The sequence below is a fragment of the Protobothrops mucrosquamatus genome, unplaced genomic scaffold, assembly GCF_001527695.2.
Source record: "Protobothrops mucrosquamatus isolate PMUCROS unplaced genomic scaffold, P.Mucros_1.0 scaffold1621, whole genome shotgun sequence".
Taxonomy (NCBI): Eukaryota; Metazoa; Chordata; class Lepidosauria; order Squamata; family Viperidae; genus Protobothrops; species Protobothrops mucrosquamatus.
The window spans coordinates 123424-136351 of record NW_015387782.1 but is presented as its reverse complement, the minus strand read 5'-3'; the positions used below and the strand labels follow the sequence as shown (position 1 = coordinate 136351).

Genomic DNA, 12928 nt, shown 5'->3' with positions numbered 1-12928 from the left:
GAATCCGGAAGGGGCCGAGGGGGGCAGCCAGAAAAACCCCCACGATCAAAGCGGGCGCCCAGGGGAAGCCGCCCAGGCCGCCATCCCAGAGGAAGCCGCCCAGGCCGCCACGAGGAAAGGTCATCCGGGCCGCCCAGGAGCCATCCGTGCCATCTCCCATGAGGAGGAGCCATACGAGCCGCCCAGGCCGCTGCCTCCCTCATGAGCACCTCCGCAGTCAGACGATCCGGGCCGAGCGATTCGGGCCGAGCTGTCCACCCCAAGAGCCACCGGAAAAGCCACCTACAAGCCACCAACGGGACCGCCGAGGACGGAAGGCCGGGGAAGCCGAAGAGGCCGAAAAACGGTAGCCAGTCGGCTCCACGTCCCCCACGCCCCCATACGTCCCGTATCTAGTCCTGGGGGGCTTACCGGGAGGGGGGGAGTCTCCGGACCTTTCAAGGAGTTTTCAAGGAGCTTTCCAAGCTCCCCCTTTAGCCATTTCGGGCTCCGCGTTTTCGGAGCTATTCACCGAAGACCGCCATCTCTCACGCATAATGTCTGGGTTCATGTGTTTAACAAACAACAATAGATAATAGTTAATTATCATAAAAATATGTTAAGTAATCGCTCAGTAGTCTTCTTCTTGCTAATATATATTCAAAGTTACATATCACATTCCTTTCTAACTCGTTTTTCTAGCCATTGATAGAAATTATCCCATAGTCTAAAATACACTGAGTCTTCTTTCTCTTTTATCTTTAAAGTCAATCTATCCATTTCTGCACACTCTAAAATTTTCTTAATTAGTACTTCTTCAGCTGGTAAATTTTCATTTTTCCAATGTTGGGCAAATACAATTCTTGCTGCCGTTAGTACGTGTAGTATTAAATATATGCAATCTTTCTCATAATTTGCTCCTATTATTCCTAACAAAAATAATTCTGGCTTAAAGTCTGTTTTTTAGTCATTTTCTCCAATCATAAATGTATTTTTAACCCAAAATCTTTTTGCTTTAGGGCATGCCCACCAGATATGATAATAAGTGCCTGGTCTTTGCATTCCCAACAGTTGTTTGGAGTATTTTTAAACATTTTTGCTAATCTCACTGGTGTCATATGCCATCTGTAAAACATTTTATATATGTTTTCTTTATATGCCACTGCTTTAGTTAATTTAACATTTCTTTCCCATAACTTTTGCCAGTCTTCTAATTCTATATTATATCCAAAGTTCTTTGCCCATGTTATCATTGTTTCTTTTACTTGTTCTTCCTCCATCTTTAAGTTTAACAGAAATCTATAGAATTTCTTAATCAACTTTTCATCTGTTTTTAACAGTATCTGATCAAATTCTGTCTGTTCTTTATAAAATCCCATTGTTTTAACATCTTTTTCATATCTCGTTTGAATTTGTAGATATGGCCACCATGCTAGATCAATACCTTGTTCTGTCTTTCAATTTTCCTTCATTGTCCAAAATATCTTTATAAGTCACAACTTTATCATAGGTAATTAAATTTGGGTAAGCAAAAGCTTCCATTGTTGAAAGCCATCCAGGTATCTTAATATAATTTTTTTCTTTTATTTTTTTCCCATTCTGAAAGAAGTGCATTACTTATAAAATGGTTTTGAAAGTATCTATGTATTTTATTCTTCCCATACCACAGAAAGGCATGCCAACCAATTTGTAGGTCATGCCCCTCTAAGTACAATAGTCTTTCGTCTCTTAAGCATTATCCATTCTTTAAGCCATGTTAAAATAGTTGCTTGGTAGTATAACATCCAGTCCGGAGTTCAAATCCTCCACTTTCTTTCGCTTCTTGTAGCATTTTCAATCTAATTCTAGCTTTTTATCCTTGCCAGATAAATTTCAATATTGTTGTATTCAGTTCATCAAAAAAGGCTTTTCCCAGCCTTACAGGAATCGTTTGAAATAAAAAGAGTATTTTTTGGTAAGGTATTCATTTTCACTGTTGCTATTTTCCCCAACATTGAAAGTTGGAAGTTTTTCCACTTTTCCAAATCCAATTTTATTTGTTTTAGCAGTCTTACATAGTTATCTTTTATTGTTACACATCTTGCTGTTAGATAAATTTGAAGATTTGTTTTTTGTTAGTTGATTTTTTTGTTTTTCTGTTAGATTCTTTGTTAACACTTTAGTCTTTTTTCTGTTTATTGTCAACCCTGCCACTTCTCCATATTTTTCTATTTTCTTCATAAGTTTAGTCCTTGTATCCAATGGATCTTCCAATATGAAAACCAAATCATCTGCAAATGCTTGTAGTTTATATTCTTTATCTTTTATCTCCAGTCCTTTAATTTCTATATCTTGTCTAATATTCCTATTCAGTACTTCCAATGTTAGTATAAATAGCAATGGAGATAGTGGACATCCCTGTCTTGTACCCTTTTTAATGTTGAAGTTTTCTGTAAGATCTCCATTTACAATTATTTTGGCTATTTTTTTTCCAAAATCCATTTCTGCAAATTGCTGGAACATAAATTGCCAGTTTACATTGTCAAACACTTTCTGTGCATCAAGGAATATTAAAGCCATCTGTTTCCCTGAATGAATTTCATAATACTCTAACACAGTGATGGCGAACCTTTTAGAGACTGAGTGCCCAAACTGCAACCCAAACCCCACCTATGCATGGTCGAGTGCCAGGGGTGGGTGTGGCCCATTGGGTGGGCATGGCCCATTGGGTGGGCGTGGCTGCGGTGGTAACGGCAGACTGGGTGGGACTAAAAAGTTCAATCAATCAATTTCAACTTTACAAGATCTTTTTTTTTCCCGTGAAAAGTTGAAATTGACTGATTGAACCTTTTTTTTTTTCCACACGGTGGTGGAGGCCTAAAGTGAAAAGGTTTTATAAAACCCAGTTGAAGGCCCAGGACTGGGGCGACGATGCGCGTGCCCACAGAGAGGGCTCTGAGTGCCGCCTCTGGCACCCGTGCCATAGGTTCGCCACCACTGCTCTAACACATCAAGAATCATTCTTAAATTATTTTTTATCTGTCTTTTAGGTAGAAAACCATTTTGGTCTGTATGTATAAATTCAATCAAATAGCTCAATGTTGGAAAACGGATTGTTTGCCTACTATAGAAGATTGGGCATTTAAAGTTTCAAATCTAGCAGAAATGGCCAAGATTTCAGCCTATGTGAAGGATTATTCACAAGAAAGATACATATNGTTATAGAATTGTTAATTTTAGGGTAACATAATTTAAGATAGAATATAATTATTGTATTGTAAACCCTGTGTGTAGCTCTGGGAAGTCGGGGGGAAGGGAGGGGGGTGGGGAAGGGTGGGTTGAGGGAGGTGGGGAGATATATTGTAAAACTTTTAAAAATTTTCAATAAAAAAAAATAAAAAAAAAATTTCTTCATCTTTCTGCCATTATTGAGGCGAAGATTTTATAATCTACATTTAATAGTGATATTGGTCTATAATTTTTTATTTGCATTAAATCAGTCTTCTTTGGATATTAAAGTAATGTTGGCTTCAGTCCATGTATTTGGTATTTTAACCTCCAGGAGTATTTCATTACACAGTTCTTTCAGGATTGGACTTAATACATCTTGTAATGATTTATAAAACTCTGCAGGTAATCCATCTGGGCCAGGAGTCTTATCATTTTTTTTGCCTTTTTATAGCCTTTATAATCTCTATCATTGATATTTTTCCATTTAATATGTTTCGAATATTCTCTGGAATTTTTGGCAAGTCTGCTTTTTTTAAATACTGCTGTATTTTTTCTTTTGGAATTTCCTCTGCCTTATAAAGTATCTCATAATAATCTTTAATAATTTTTTTAATTGTATCATTTTGAAACTGTAATTCACCTTTTGGATCTTGCAGCTTGTTTATCAATTTTTTCTCTTTTTCTTTTTTCAGTCTATATGCTAACCATCTCCCCGACTTGTTGGCATTTTTAAAGAAGTTCTATTTAGCCCTTTTAATCTGTTGAGCCGTTATTTCCATCTCGGCTAGATTTAATTTATGTTTTATTATCTCCATTTGTTTCTTAAGTATTTTCTTTTGTGGATCTATTTCTAATTCTGATTCTAACTTTCTGAATTCTTCCTTCAACTTTCATTGCTGTTGTTTCTTTTCTTTATTCTTTATAGCAATATAAGTTATAGCCAACCCTCTGAAATATGCTTTAGCCATATCCCACACATTTTGAAGCGATGTTTCTTCTTTCTTGTTTATTTTGAAGAAAAAAAATCCATTTCCTTTGTCGCTAGTTGTAGAAATTCTTTTTCTTTCAATATAGATTTATTCAAGGACCATCTTAATTTTTTCTTAGTACCTCTCCAAGTCATCTTTATTGGGTTATGATTTGCCCAAACATTAGTTTCTATCTCAATTTCTTGTATCATCATATTAAGTTCCAAAGATGTCCATATCATATCAATTCTAGACTATTATTTATGTCTATTTGAGTAAAATGTATATTGTAATTTATTTGGATTTTTTTCTCTCCATATATCTTGGACACAGAGTTCTTCTGTCATTTTAAAAAATGCTTTAGGTAATATATTTCCTCCTTTTCTCCCTTGTTTGGTGTTTTTTGTAGTCCACAGTTCCATCTGTTATTGCATTAAAGTCTCCCATTATACAAAGATTTTGATAGTTTAAATCTAATATTTTTTATATAGTTTTTGGTAAAATTGTTCTTGTTTATCACTTGGTGCATATATTGCTACCATCAGTATCTGTTTTTGATCCATCATTATTTCCACCATTAATATTCGCCCCCTTCATCCACATAAATTTGTTTGGGGTTCATTGTTTCTTTAATGTATTGAGCTATTCCTCTTTTCTTTTGAAGTGCTAATGCAAAGTGAAGTTTACCAATTTTTGGTTGTTTTAACAACTTATATTGTTGTCTCTTAATGTGTGTTTCTTGAAGACAAATTATATCCATTTTTAATTTTTGTAATCGTGTAAAGATTTTTCTCCTTTTTGAAGGAGAATTTAGTCCATTTATATTCATTGACAAAATCCCACTCTCCTCCATCTCTTTCAAATATATCTAGGTCTTAATCTTCTAGTCTATCTTATCTGTCTCTGATCTCTTGGTCTTGCTCCTTCTTCTGTATATGTGTTTTTAATTTCTTCCTCCTCTCTTGGTTTGACTGCTCCTTCTACTGCCATTTCTTCCTGTTTCTTTGTTTCTCTCTTTGCACTGGATTCAGAGTCACCTCTTTCCAAGAATGCTCTGTCGTTGTCGAAGAATTCCATTGCTTTAAGTGGCGTATCCAGTCTATATCTTTTTGTATCCCAGTAAATTAAAACCCCTTCTGGAATCAGCCATATAAAATTCACTCCTTTTTCAATTAATTTCCTAGTTAGAATCTGATATTCTCTTCGGGATTCTCTTATTCTCCTAGGAATTTGTTTGAGGACTACAATTTCTTTTTCTTTGTATTTCAAAGGTTCGTCTTTTCTCAAAATCTTGTCTCTTGTAGATCTTTTAAGAAATCTAACATGTACTTCCCTGGGGACTTTATTTCTTCTAGCATACTTTGAGTTGACTCAATAGATCTGGTCTAATTCTCCTTCCATTTGCTGTTTCCCAGTTCCTAATGTGTCTGCCAATAATTTTGTTATGAAGCCTAGGAGATCCTCTTCCTTATCTTCCATTATATTTTGAAATCTTAAAAAGTATGAAGCTCTTTCCATCACCATCCCAGCTATCATGTCTTCTAGTTCTTCCTTGATGTGGATCAATTTCTGATTTTCATCTTTTAAAACTTCTAGTTTCTGGTCAACCTCAGTTGATTTATCTTCTATTTTTTGAATTCTTTGTTGATTATCTGTGATCATCTGTTTAAAATTTTCAAATTGAGAATCCATATTGTTAACTTTTTGATTCATTTTATCAAAATCACTTTTCAACTCCTCATGGTTTCTCGTTGTGACCGCCATGTGAGTAGCAATTGCTTCTTAAATTGCTTGTAGGGTTGCTTGAGTGTCCTTTTGGAAGGTATTAGCCTTTTCTTGTTGAAGCATTGTATCAATTGATCTCTGATAGACTGGACTTGCAGAAGCCGAAGAGGGAGCAGAAGATCCTTTTTTTCCAACTTTAGATAAGTTGGGAGCGCTCATCTTTATCTTTATGTTGTAATCCACCAAGTAAGTCAAAATTTATAATCCAATAGGCTCCTAACAAATAGAAGAGGTAAACAATAAAAATAGTAAATGTTAAAAAAGAGCAAAAAGGGGAAAAGAAAAAAGAGGAAAAAAATATACCAAAATTTGTAATCAAAAGTATTCTGTTTGAAGGGATTTCTTGTTATTTGCTCTTTAAAAACAGCTTGTAAAAATTCCAGGTCAAGCTGCATTTGTAATCCAGGGAAGTCCGATGACGTCAAACACAGTTTTTATTTATAATTGTAATCTACCCTGTAGGACAGGGCAATCCAAAAAGACTCTTTCTTTTTCAGCCACAATCTTCAGGACTTTAAATTCCAAGGACACCAAAATCTTTAAACATACAGCCAAGTTTTAAGACTCCAATCAGGGCAACTCAGTAAGATAAAGACAAGGAAAAGCAAGGTTGAGTGTAGTTCTCAGTTGTGCCACTAGATGTCATTAGGTATCCATTCCCACCATACTTTAAAAAAAGTTTAAGAAGTTAAAACCCCATGATTTCCAAACAAGGAATAAACAAAAAAAAAAATTATAAATCCCAAAGTTTTTCAAATTATCCTTCTTTTATGCCTCAGTCATCTTCACAATAATGTTATAAGTCAGTTTTAATTTCCCCAAAGCTTAAACCGCCATGTATAGTTCAGGAGGGAGGGGTAAGGAAAAAATCCCCCCTCCCTGGAGCTTGGGGATTTCTTGCTTTTGAATTGTGTTTCCCAGATCCGATATTTTCACTTGTAGAGAGATAAGGAAAATAATCTCACCCAGATCAGCTGTTTTGCCTTCCGCTTTTAAAATTCATTGTCTCTGATGATCAGCTGCTTCTGGCAGACCACATGGGTGTGGTCAGCCTTTCTTTCTGCCAGTCCCGAGGGCTCCTTTGGATCAAGAGGGCCAGCTACCACTGGGCCATGGTCTGCAGTTTCACCCTTTGGCCAGTCTCCTCTACGGGGCGACTTTTGGTCTATTGGACTCCCCAGCTGGTAGAAATTGGGCTTGGGGAAGGGAGATTCATTCCCCAGCGCCCATCTTGCAGCGACATCACCGGAAACTCCTAAAGTAATCTTAGCCTTTCTGTGGAGTTGCTTCTTGGTTGTTCTACCAGGTGGGACTAACAGTAATGGAAAAGATGAGAGGAAAAAAAATCTGAAACTCAGTCAGGCAAGTTTTCCTTTATTTATTTGTTCAGTAATTTTTTTGCCATCCATCTTACCTCCAGTTTTGTAGGTACTTCTGGCATGTTCAGTGATATTCTACTCCAACAGAACTGTCTCTAAATTGGGGATGGGTAAAGCATGACTCTCCAGATACTGATTATAACTTTCATTATTCATTACCACTGACTATGCTGATGAGACTTGATAATCGGCAACATTGATAGGGGAAGTGGGTCCATTCCTGTTTTAGGGAATCAGGTTTGTTCCAAATAATGTTGGATGGTTTGTATTCCATCATTGTCACTATAGGCCCAAGTGAGCTTTGTGATTCCATATCTTTTATCAACTTAGAGCTCATTCACACAGCTGAATAGACACAGGATGTCAATTGTCCCATAGGTGCTTTTCCAAAAGGCAGCTTCTGAACTGAAGACGTCTCTTGGATGAGAAATGAAATGTTTTCAAGGAAAATACCAAGAAAATTCAGTTGCCTTTTGGAAAAGCAGCTTTGGGACAACCATGACCTGGATGATTGAGTATCTCCATAGACATAACATGTCAATTACTTAATGATGGACTAGGTGGCTTCTATCTCTTAGATCAGTTCATTGAGTTCTGGCAGAAAGTAGTGTTTTCCCAGCTATTGTGACAGAAGACCACGTGCCTTGACAATCCAGTGTGTTGAGGAGGAATCTCTGGAAGTTATTTATCTGGGTTGGAAGAGTAAAACCAATTCCTGTTCTGAAAGTAACCCATATTACTTTCTTTGAGGGCAGCAAAATTATTGGCCTCTCAGAGGTATGATAAAAGGTTGGAAAATGGCATTTTGTTTTGTTGGAATCCTTTTCTCCCATCATTGGGAGCATATTACCATTGTAGTATGGATGGGCCCTTGGTCTGATACACTGATAATTAACCTTCCTGGACAAAGATATCTGGCAATAATTATCCACATTCTGGTACTCTCTCAATTGAATTACTGTATTGCTGTATAAATGTTTCTTTTTTTAAAATGGCCTAGAAATTCTAATTATCTTGAAAGGCTGACTAGAGTTGAGCTACTTGAAAAACATATTATGCCTGCGCGTTATATGCTGGACCCAATTCAACATGCTGCTTTTAATTTTTAAACTCCCATCTGCTTTGATGTATAATTTCCTGGAGGAGCATCTGCTTTTCTGTCTGTCTCCCTGGAGTGTTAAGGTTATTGTCTGATGCTTTCTTTCCTGTGAAGTGAAACTGTTGAAGTGGTGGAGGGAGCGATATGGAGGTTTAAACCCTTTTTAGTCACTCAAACCTTTTGATTAAAATATAGCTAGGCAATACTTTTAAAAACACTTTTATGCATATTTTATTGCTTATTCGCTAAGAAAATCAACACATCGAAAAGCATGTAACAGGCAAAGATGCTGTATGTGATAATTTGGTGTAGTATATTAAGGCAGGGGTCTCCAACCTTGGCAACTTTAAGACTTGTGGACTTCAACTCCCAGAATTCCTCAGCCAACCAAGCTGGCTGAGGAATTCTGGGAGTTGAAGTCCACAAGTCTTAAAGTTGCCAAGGTTGGGGACCTCTGTATTAAGATTCCTAATATACAATGTTCTGTTTCAGGTCTTTCAGGAAGCTCTTTTTTTCTCTTATTCTGTATGTCAGTTTATAAAAAACTTCCCTTAGTTCCTTTTATCTTTCTAAATGTCTTTTCATAAGTGGTTTTCATAATTTATCCTTGGCTAAGCTAAGATCTGATAATTTATACATTTAAACTCTTGTTTAACATTTTGATTTAAGCTATGTTAATTTAAATTTTATTTGAGTTTTTTCACAACCTTATAAAAATAAACTTTCCTTGTTTGTCTTTTCTTAGCCTCAAAAGATCCACGCCTATACTCATGTCCAATCTACAAAAAACCACTTCGGACAGATCTCAATTACATTACTGCAGTGGACCTACGGACCACCCAGCCACCTGAACATTGGATATTACGTGGCGTTGCCTTATTATGTGATGTCAAGTAATGCTTAGAGAATACCTGCATGCTGGTCTAATTTCCTACTAGTTTTTTTTTATTTTTAGAATAGCCCTTTTATTATATTCTTTACATGGGCATAAGAACCTAGCTGGGTCACAGGTTAGTCTGTTTTTAAGTATATATAGTAAAATATTCTTTTGCACTACCTTGACCTTCTTTCAAATGAGATGAAGAAGTTGAATGTTACTAAAAAATACTCACTAAGTACTGCATATTCTTGATCAATAGTTCTCTTTTTAAAAAAAAGCACTGAATTGTGGTTTTTACGCAACTTTAATATGATTTTAACAATCATACTAATTGAATTATAATTGGCATCTTATCTATATGACTTCCAAGTATACCAATTATTTAATGATTTCTAAAGGTTTCCCTTCCCTCCAAATAATTGAGTGGCACTTTCCACAAAACGTGTATTCTTACATATAGAAATTTAAAGGATTGCCAGGGCTGCTTGGAATATTCCATGAATGAACACAGGGTTTGCTTGCCTCCCTGGAACATTTTCAATTCACAGGATGCAAACCAGGGCTTACTATAATTTGATAAACAAAGCATTTGTAGGATGCATTAAAAATACATTCTTGCAAACTTCTTTGCTTAAAAGTAAAGCACATTTAAAATTTTAAAAATAGGTGGAATAATGGTTCCAATAATTTGTAATGCTGCAGATTGTATTGGCAAATCTGATTTGCAGATGAAAAACATGAAAGAATTCTTGTTTTATAGTCACTGTATCATGTCAGCGCAGGCAAAAACATATTGATCAGTATAAGGCTTGAAGACATGGTGATCTATTAAGCTAAATTTCCAGTTAGCCATGCATGCTAGAGGTTTTTGATAAAGTTCTTGTGTAAGAGACAAGAACAGTTATCTGGCAATCAACAAGACAAACTAGATATTCTGCATTAGGTCTAATGTTGTGCAGTCCTACCATGAATGAGGCCTTTGTTGGCCTCAATTTTTTTTATACTCTGAGTATCAATTGTAACCTTATTAAAATCATCCAGCTTTAAATATAAAGATCAGAATACGAAAATTAAAACAGAACTGTACAGATTGAACTCATAAATTCTATATTTTTACTTTGCTTCCTTTATAGTTTTGAACCATAAAGAGGAAAATAGTCTTTTAAAGCTATTTATATAAACTATATTTTTTCTTATGCATTATATAAGTACAAATCTTGCATTCAAACAGGAAGATAATCTGCAAAATGCATTTTTGACTGGAGAGTAACATGTGTTTTATGAATGCAGGGAGCTATTATGATTGTGAGAATGAATCTACTTTTCCTTTATTTGCTTTATTGGTGTCTTTCTTTTCTTTCTGCCTCTTTTCCTCCTCAGTTTTATCACCTTGACTCTTCATTTGTGTAAAATAAACCATATTTTTGTTTAATTTAGTTTGCCATGTTTTCCATGATTGGTGGTTAGTTTTATTCTGTGGAAATCCCTCCCTCCAAAGAAATTTCAAGAATTTAAGAATGACCAGATAATATCAACAGTAATTTAATTCCATAGGGGGTAAAATGGAACATGTATTTTAATTTGAGCCTGGAACAAAGAGTCCTCCTTCAAGTATTCTAGCAAAACATTTTGTGTTGCCTGAGATCTTATGAGAGAAAATTCAAAATGGCTTAAGTGTTCCATGTCCTGTTGGAACAAACTTAGAATATTGGAATTTCAAACTGCAAGAAAGGCAATCCTTGCTGACCAACCATCTGCAGTAAGAAGGAAACCAGTTAACCAATAGTTGAGAACAGAGGCCCCCAACCTTTTGGGCACCAGGGACCGATGCTGTGGAGAAAGGATTTTCTGTGGATCAGAGGGTGCACAGTTTTACATATTGCCCGCATCCCACAGATGGGGCTTCACTTGTTTGTGTGGCCCGGTTGCTGGCATGCCACGGACTGGTGCCGGTCCACAGACCGGAGGCTGGGGACCCCTGGTTTAGAATCTATTAGAAGAGGCCTTTCTCACTTCTGAACCAAAACCAAATATATTCCTTATTTGTTAATAGGATTTTGAAAGAGATTGTCCAACACATTACAGGACAAAGAAAAATAACTTCTTTTCTCTCTTGAGAATCCAGGTAGGGAGTCTTTCCTGATAAGAGATTTTCCATTCTTTTTGGTGGGTGTCAAAATGGGCCTCCTTATCTGTGCTCAGAATCTGGGGACAGTCCTATTTCCAAAGCCTCGTAAAGCTTTGAGTCCATTTCCACAAGAATTGCCAATGAAGCAATGCACCCACGTTTATTCAATCTAGTCACAAGCTATGAAACTAATAACTGCAGCATCTGGGCCAGTTAGAACATTCAAAGTGATGCCATTCAGAATGACCAAGTTCTGTTTCTGACTTCCAAACTCAAACAGCCAGTTTTAGCCTGAACTGTTTCAAGCTTGGAATATTTTGCACATCATCATCATCATCATCATCATCATCATCATCATCATCATCATCATCATCATCATCATCATCATCATCATCATCAAGTTGGAAGGGACCTTGGAGGTCATCAAGTCCAATCCCCTGCTCAAGCAGGTAACCCTATACCATTTCGGACAAGTGGCTGTCCAGTTTCTTCTTAAAAACTTCCAGTGTTGGAGCATTCACCACTTCTGGAGGCAGGTTGTTCCACTGGTTAATTGTTCTAACTGTCAGGAAGTTTCTCCTTAGTTCTAGGTTGCTTCTTTCCTTGATTAGTTTCCATCCATTGCTTCTTGTCCTGCCTTCAGGCGCTTTGGAAAATAGCTTGACTCCCTCTTCTTTGTGGCAGCCCCTGAGATATTGGAACACTGCTATCATGTCCCCCCTCGTTCTTCTCTTCATTAAACTAGACATACCCAATTCCAGCAACCGTTCCTCATATGTTTTAGCCTCCAGTCCCCTAATCATCTTTGTTGCTCTTCTCTGTACTCTTTCTAGAGTCTCAACATCTTTTTTACATCTCTTTCAAGTAAGTAAAATCTTCGTGACCACTTAACCTCCAGAATTAAAGAGCAGCCATTAAAAAGCACATGAAGTGATATACCATAGCAGCTTGAACTTCCACATTTATTAAAAGTACTTCTTCATCAGACATTCGGATCAAATGTTTTGCAATTAGGTAATAATTCAGTAGTTGATACTAAATAATTTAGTAATGCTCATAAAATATTTGACAATGACTGCAGTCTAATGCATTAATATTCAGTTTGTTTAAATAAGAGTTCTTTCCTATGGAGGTTGAATGTTCATTCCGTCTGGAAAAGACATTTTCCCACAACTCAAAATCTCCACTTTATCTTAACTCTGATTAACATAACATGGCCTTTGTGTTCTTCTCATTTTGAGAAGAAACTCCTTTTCTTTGTGCATGCTCTCTCATACTTTTTCACCTTCATTTTTATTGGAGTTTAGATTCTGTCATTTTAATAGAACTTTTACATCACACAATGGGAAACAGGCTAAAATGTAACAATACAATCAACACATTTCTTGCAGTAGAATATTTGGATTATCAAATGGCTCAGATTAAGTTTCAGGTGAGTGAATAATGTTTTAAGTGCCTTTTGGCAATTATAGTCCTAAAATGTATGAATCTTAAGATACT

The 12928-nt window shown here is 36.3% G+C and overlaps 1 protein-coding gene across 1 annotated transcript in view; it reads left to right on the top strand.

The window, feature by feature from the left end:
• LOC107293453 (dynein heavy chain 5, axonemal) overlaps positions 1-10721 on the top strand; it is an 89612-nt gene extending 78891 nt beyond the window's left edge. Inside the window, exon 38 of the mRNA XM_015822605.1 lies at positions 9166-10721. Within this exon, the coding sequence (XP_015678091.1) occupies positions 9166-9317 (152 nt within the window). The 3' untranslated portion in view covers positions 9318-10721. The remainder of the gene's footprint in view (positions 1-9165) is intronic.
• Positions 10722-12928: the final 2207 nt, after the last annotated feature.